Genomic DNA, 7,554 nt, shown 5'->3' on the forward strand with positions numbered 1-7,554 from the left:
GCACAACGGCACATTGCAAGTAGCTGCCTGTTTCAACTCGTCTCATTGTAAGGGTCTTTGGTCTGAACTGGGCTTTAAATGGTGACAGCTAGGGCAAACGTTATTCAGTTCAATTCAATTTTATTTATGCCTAAACTGTCAATCTGGGGTTACGCCATGGTGACATTGCCCAACCAAAGTTGTCCCCATTGTAGCAACTTGACAAAGGACGGCATCCACCACTCACTCAAAGTGACCACGCCCCCAATTATGCATAACTTAAAGCCTTAAAAAGAATTAAGAGGGTGATTTATATAAAAACTTACCCCCATACAGTTGTCATGAATGTGGAAATTAGCTTCTACCAGACTGTACACATGTTTATTTCTGCTGTAAAGTTGAGCATTTTAAGATGGGTTTCTAGTGAAAGGTGCAGGGATGAGTCCTATGACATGGAAATGAGTTAGCATTTTTGCATTTCAGGGTCCCTCATCTGAAAATCGGCAGGATTTTTGATGGGTTTTTGGTTAGATGCATGAAATAAGGACTGTGGTTAACACAAGCTCAAGAGACTTTAATGTTTTGTTCTACGACATAAATACATACCCCACCCGTGAATTTGGAAGCTTTGGAAGCCAAAATCCAGTGGAGCAATTCTGTTGGCTTGTTGACAAGAGAACTTGACAAGCTTCAAGGTTGGCCTACAAAATCAAAAGAAAAGAAAAAAACATTGTCCGTGCAGCACTTTATGGGATTGACCTGCTCTTTAACCCAGCCTCAGATGACCATTTATGGAAATGCAGTTTTTAGCACATCAGTGTCATTTTTATTTATTTATTTATTTTTTTTTTTCAGGTTTTTTTGCCATTTGAAAGTGACACAGTAAACTGACCTTGGGCGGCAGTAGCTCAGTCCTTAGGGTCTTGCATTGTGACAGTATAGAACATACAGAAATGTTGTTGTAATCAAGTGCAGACAGAAAAAAATGACTGAAAAATAGTGTAGCAAAAGTCAGACAGCCTTTGATTTTTATGATTTTATTATTATTATTTTCAATTAAACATTGAATGTATCATGAGCAGTAGTCTGCTGTCAAGCCAGATTCTTGAGTGTGTGTGTACGAATCAGCGAGCACGATATGGGTACAATTTAAAGTTTTAATGTCAGGACAGTCAAAGACATTGGTGGAAGTGGAGAGTACCATGAACTTGGTTGTATCTGCCTTTAAAAGACGTCTGTGATTACTGTACAAAGTGATGATTGGAAAGCATCAAAGGCAGAATGAAGGTGAGTCTGAGCCTGAGGCATATAAAATTGTATCATCTGCATAAAAATAGAAGAATTAACATTATATGTGTAATGATAATACTTACTGATTGCTGATGGTAATAGGGTTAACTCAGCAATGTTATTGTAAGCACATTATGGTGCACACTGTGATGGTAAGCACTGTGATGGTAAGCACAGTAACACTTACTGTTGTGTTAACATACATGAAAACAAAACACAGAGCCCAGAAAGTCCAATCAGATGTGATTTATTTTAAATATTTAAAAAATATATACAGATTATTTACATGATATACATACATGAAGACAATTTAAGTTAGTAGGGCAGGAACAGAGGACTGGCCCCTGAGAACATTTTGATCATTTATATACACTTATTTACATGTCAGAGGCAGTGATCATGATCAGCTCCTTCTATTATAACAGCAGTGTTTCAGTTCCAGTGTATCATCTGCAGTGCAGTGGTGGAGTCTTAAAGCTTGGATGTCTGATGGAGTCTCGTTGTATGAGTCTGACTGGAAGCCGTTGTTGTTGTCATCTTTGTCATGCTCCCAGCTCCATTCTTCTCCTGCCTGAAACAACATATGACACTGTTAGTAAAAATCACTGGAGATCTGACACATTCACAGCAGTATTTTATATTGGACACTGTGTTGTCTGAAGTTAGTGCAGTCCAGCCGTTCTTACTTTTCTTTGTTTTTCAGAATGAGTTGTCCGAGTGGTGACTTTGGATTAACACATTTTTTCATATCTGCTGTTGTTGTAATACTAGGAGAGAAGAGAGAGGCATGTTAGAGAGAAGCTGAAGAAATGCAGAAGAATGACATGTTGGTAAATGTGGCTTAATTCAGCTCATTTACTCACATAATCTCTGTATGTGGACAGAAGTTACTTGGGCTGTGTATGACTGGCTCTCCCTTGATGAGCTTCGGACTGATCCTGCCAATAAAACTGTAACACTTGCACTTACTGGAAGGGTCCCGTTGTCCTGTGGGAAGAAAAGACACAACCTTATTAACTGCTGATCATCTCTTTAAGGTAGCCTAAACTGTGCAGGATTTAAAAAAAAACAAAAATAAATAAACTAAGTGAAAATCAGCTAACTGAAATCAGCTGCATCCAAGACGCAACATTACAGCAAAACACTCCATATTATCATACAGTTACAGAAAGCATGTAGAAAATAGTTCAAATGTTGTACTAAAGTGGGATGTCAGCTCCATCACAAGTACAAAACAATCACAGAACACTGAACTGTTGACAGTACCTTGTGCACAGAGGACAAGCAGGCTGGCGAGAAAGGCGATGACAGCTGAATTCATAGTTGTTGGCTGTAGACAGTTTATGGCTCACACTGTGTCTTTCTTCAGTCTGGACTCCTGATGATGTACAACTCACAGGAGAACTGTCTTTTATACACTGGTCAACAGCCACAGAACTGCTTTACAGTATGATGCAGTGGTTTCACTCTCCAGTTTGACTTTCACTTTCTCTGTCCCTTCCTTTTTCCTCTCACATGCCTGCTTCCCAGAAATCAGAGACACTTCTCCTCCAGAGGCTTTGTTTCAGAGAATCATTAAAGGAGCATTAGATTTCCTTCAGTGTTCATAGATCATAAGGTTTTTAATGGGAGCCAGATTATCCACATTGGTCTCTTCCTCTCCAAACCAAACAGACCCTGTGATTTAAACTGGTTAAAACACAGAATCAAGCACTTTCACGTTGGAAAATCTGTGTTTTTCAAACACTGCTCGCTGTGAAGGGGCTTGTGACTAAGGTGGCCGACGCAAAAATAAGGAGCCAGTGTTTGGTTTGTCCATTCTGGGCTACTGTAAAACATGGCGATGCCACGCTGGAGGGATCATATATCTCGTCTGGCCTGGGAATGCCTCAGGGTCCCCCAGGAGTAGCTGGAAATACTTTGCTCAGCCTACTGCCCCCGCAATCCATCTTCAGATCAGCAGTTGAAAATGGATGGATGGATATTTAAGAAATGAACTTCCGCCGGTGTGTCCTCAGCATCATATGTCCCTGGAGAATCTCAATGCTGATTGGCTATCGTGACAGAAATAAGTTGCTAAAGTACAGATTTTTCTACTCTCTCGAATAAACGTATGATACAAAATCATATTACTTGCTTCATTCGTGCAGCTTAATTCAAGTATTTTGCGTTGTTTGCATTGGTCGCATCAATCACGTCATCCAATGGGAATAAAAAATGGCATCTAATGGCATCTTTACATTGACTTTACATTTAACTCACTTGTGCAAACTGTTGTATTTGCATCCGGTATGAACACAAGATACAACACAAGACCTGGAAAATTGCTGACGTCACAGTCTGTAACAGTTTCCATTCTGGCAGTTTGAAAACGTGCTTTTCTTGGTGATGCTAATGTGTAAATGATTTAATAGCGACTGCTGAAGTAGCTAGTTTCATGTGGAATAGTCTTATTATAGTTATTTCCACACATGTGGAAATACTGCATGAACAGAGGACACAGCAGAGTTTAATTTGATCATATCCATTCCAACAAACACCACAGAGATTTATGGATATCAGCAACTTCTCCCTGAGGTGAGGGTGAAAACCACAGAGGGAGAGAGTCTGAATGGTTACACTTTTAGCCCACTTTTAGTTCACATGACTTTGCAGTGATCATTTTATAAATCATTTACATCATCATTTATAGTATGGTGGAGGTGTTAACACAACCTGCTGGAAAACATTTGGATAGGTTAAAGGTGTCGTACAATCTATCAGATAACACAGCTATCAGAAACGATTGTAAATTTATATGTGAACTAAACAGAATCAGTAACTTTTATTTCACACACTCTTATTTACACAAGTGCAGTTTTTCCATCACTGCTACTAATGCAACTGTAGCCAGTGTCTCACTGTCACTATCCTCATTCATATTTTAGGAAACTACAAATTATGTTCAACCACAAAAAAGCCTGAAAACCTGGAAATCATAAAAGTAGTACAGAACTGAACTGGGCTTTAAATGGCAACAGCTCGGGCAAACGTTATGCCTAGACTGTGAATCTGGGGTTGCGCCATGGTGACATTGCCCAACCAAAGTAACTCCGTCCATAGGGTCTTGGGTTGGGAACACGAGGGTCGCCGGCTTGAGTCTCAGTTTGGACTTAATATGGAGCATGGACTGGTAGCTGGAGAGGTGCCAGCTCACCCCCTGGACACTGCCAAGGTGCCCCTGAACAAGGCATCAAACCCCCAACTGCTCAGGGCGGCTGTCCATGGGCAGCCCCCTCGCTCTGACATCTCTCCACGTACAGGTCCTGTTTGTGCATGCGTGTGTCTTTAGGGCCTGTGTGTATATGACAACAGGGGGAAAAAAATAAATTTCCTCTCTGGAATTGATAAAGTATATATTCTTCTTCTGTGTATTTGTTGAATGTCCTGCACTGTGACACAGTAATGAGGGTGAGCTTCTTGTTTATTTTATTCCTGTTTTTTCATTTGGTTTCATGTACAAAGTCCATCCACTATCAGTTAAAAAACAGACTGAATCTCTGCTGTTTACTATTGCCATGAGGAGTGAAGCTGGTCAGTGTTACACAAGAAAGCAAGCCAATATAACTTTTGCTACATAGTGGCCACAGTGGCCTCAAGACTTTCAATGACAATGCTAAAATGTAGTCTAAAAGTAGCACAAGTCTGCAACCTGATACAGTAATGTGATGCTAAATGCCTGAGTCTATTGAACTGAGCGAGGGTGCATTTTATTGCTTTTCAATGTATTCATCTTTACATAATTAAAAAAAAAGAGACTGCTTTTTCTTCAAAAGTTAATTAATCTCACTCCCTTCTTTTTCCAGGACAGCATGCAAGATTACTTTTTTATTATCATTTCAAAATGCTAAATAGGGAAACACCAGCCTTTTCAGGGGAATGTGCATCTGACTATTTGTTGTCTGGTTTGCCAGAAATTTAAGAGTATTTTTAGGCAAGACAAGACCTTAAAGACAGTAATTTATAACTTTATTTGAGTCAACAGCCTTTCCTCCACAGCATGATTGTAATTACCAGTAGTTACTACATAAATACCTCTCTGGCAAATTGCACTATATCATTAGGTATATTTTACAGAAGTAAAAGTTGTTTTATATTTCCGGTGGGGTGTTCTCATTTCACTGGTACTTCTGTCATGTAGTGTCAGCATATGTTCCCTTTCCTATAATTTTAGCATCGCCTTAAGACTTCTGAAGAAATGGGATGTGAAATTGAAACTAACTGAGGGGAAGCCCCAGTCCCAGTGTTTACCCTGAATCCTCAGCGCTGAAGCCATAACAGTCTATCATGGATGTAATATTGGACAGGGCAACTGAGCACAGGCCCAGCGGCCCAAAGTGTCAAAACCACAGACTGCATAAAATGATGGATGTAGTCACCATTGCTTTGTGGACTCCTGTTTTGAAAATGAGTCCAAAAATGACAATTGCAAGGTAAATAATTTGCACTCCATTGTTTATAGGCCTATATTTTTTTTACTTTTACATGAATGTTTATGGGGCGGCACGGTGGTGTGGTGGTTAGCACTGTCGCCTCACAGCAAGAGGGTTGCCGGTTCAATCCCGGGTGTGGTAGCCCTTCTGTGCGGAGTTTGCATGTTCTCCCCGTGTCAGCGTGGGTTCTCTCCGGGCACTCTGGCTTCCTCCCACAGTCCAAAGACATGCAGATTGGGGATTAGGTTAATTGATGACTCTAAATTGTCCGTAGGTGTGAATGTGAGCGTGAATGGTTGTTTGTCTCTATGTGTCAGCCCTGTGATAGTCTGGCGACCTGTCCAGGGTGTACCCTGCCTCTTGCCCGATGTCAGCTGGGATAGGCTCCAGCCAAGAGCCAAGAGGATGAAGCGCTTAGAAGATGAATGAATGAATGAATGTTTATGACTGGAAATACATGACGGATGGAGTGTGTCAACAAAATGTTAACACCTCCGTGTGTTCAGCAAACGATTTTCAGGGCAATTGATTTGCAGCCAGTCACAATAATCCTTCCCAGACAGCACAGCGATGTAGCATTGACATGAATGGGCCATTTTGGGGAAAGTAGGCCTACAAGATTTAAATAAGAGAAGAGATATCATGTAGTTTGGAAGCTTCAACTGTAAAGCTTCATAGATAAAAACTATGAAATGATTATTGCTTTTTGTCAGTAAAAAGTCTATCCCACCATGTGATACAAAGAGCAATGATGAAATTTGTAATTAGTGATAAAGCATAATGCACTGTGATGAACAGGGTTTAGCTACTAAAGTAATGATTGGGCATTGTAACAGTAAAGAACAATCAGAAAGTTGTTCTGTATGTTGTTGTAATGAAGTGCACACATAAAAAAACAGTTTTACAAAAGTCAGACAGCCTTTGATATCTATGATTTTATTATTATTATTTTTAATTAAACATTGAATGTATCATGAACAGTAGTCTGCTGTCAAGCCAGTGTGTGTACGAATCAGTGAGCATGATATGGGTACAATTTAAAGTTTTAATGTCAGGACAGTCAAAGACATTGGTGGAAGTGGAGAGTACCATGAACTTGGTTGTATCTGCCTTTAAAAGACGTCTATGATTACTGTACAAAGTGATGATTGGAAAGCATCAAATGCAGAATGAAGGTGAGTCTGAGCCTGAGGCATATAAAATTGTATCATCTGCATAAAAACACAAGAATTACATTATATGTGTAATGATAATACTTACTGGTTGCTGATGGTAATAGGGTTAAGTCAGCAATGTTATTGTAAGCACATTATATTAACTGGTGAATGTCAGCACATGTTCACTTAGTGTTGTGTTAACATACATGAAAACAAAACACAGAGCCCAGAAAGTCCAATCAGATGTGATTTATTTTTAGTATTTAAAAAAGATATACAGATTATTTACATGATATACATACATGAAGACAATATAAGTTAGTAGGGCAGGAACAGAAGACTGGCCATTGAGAACATTTTGATCATTTATATACACTTATTTACATGTCAGAGGCAGTGATCATGATCAGCTCCTTCTATTGTAACAGCAGTGTTCACAAAGTTGCTGTTAATATAAAACATTTTTGCCATTAAGTGTTTCTGAGTGTGTCTGAGGATGAGCGTGGGTATGAGCTCAGACATATGCATGTAGGGGCGTCGGTGGCTTAGTGGTAGAGCAGGCGCCCCATGTACAAGGCTGTTGCCGCAGCGGCCTGGGTTTGAGTCCAGCCTGTGGCCCTTTGCTGCATGTCATCTCCTCTCTCTCTCTCTCTCTC

General features: G+C 40.0%; 1 protein-coding gene across 4 annotated transcripts in view; it reads right to left on the minus strand.

Annotated features, from left to right (window-relative positions):
* Positions 1 to 1,500: 1,500 nt before the first annotated feature.
* Positions 1,501 to 7,554, minus strand: part of LOC126394525 (C-X-C motif chemokine 10-like) — a 7,840-nt gene continuing 1,786 nt past the window's right edge. Inside the window, exons 1-4 of one of the 4 annotated variants that reach the window (XM_050051377.1) lie at positions 2,536 to 2,685; positions 2,133 to 2,256; positions 1,956 to 2,036; positions 1,501 to 1,840 (exon numbers count right to left, since the gene is read on the minus strand). In XM_050051377.1, coding sequence (XP_049907334.1) covers positions 1,741 to 1,840; positions 1,956 to 2,036; positions 2,133 to 2,256; positions 2,536 to 2,590 — 360 coding nt within the window. In that variant the 5' untranslated portion in view covers positions 2,591 to 2,685 and the 3' untranslated portion in view covers positions 1,501 to 1,740. Of the gene's footprint in view, positions 1,841 to 1,955; positions 2,037 to 2,132; positions 2,257 to 2,535; positions 2,686 to 7,554 lie in introns of those variants that run through there. The other 3 variants (XM_050051378.1, XM_050051379.1, XM_050051380.1) reach the window with 3 other exon arrangements.

The sequence above is a fragment of the Epinephelus moara genome, chromosome 8, assembly GCF_006386435.1.
Source record: "Epinephelus moara isolate mb chromosome 8, YSFRI_EMoa_1.0, whole genome shotgun sequence".
Classification (NCBI taxonomy): domain Eukaryota; kingdom Metazoa; phylum Chordata; class Actinopteri; order Perciformes; family Serranidae; genus Epinephelus; species Epinephelus moara.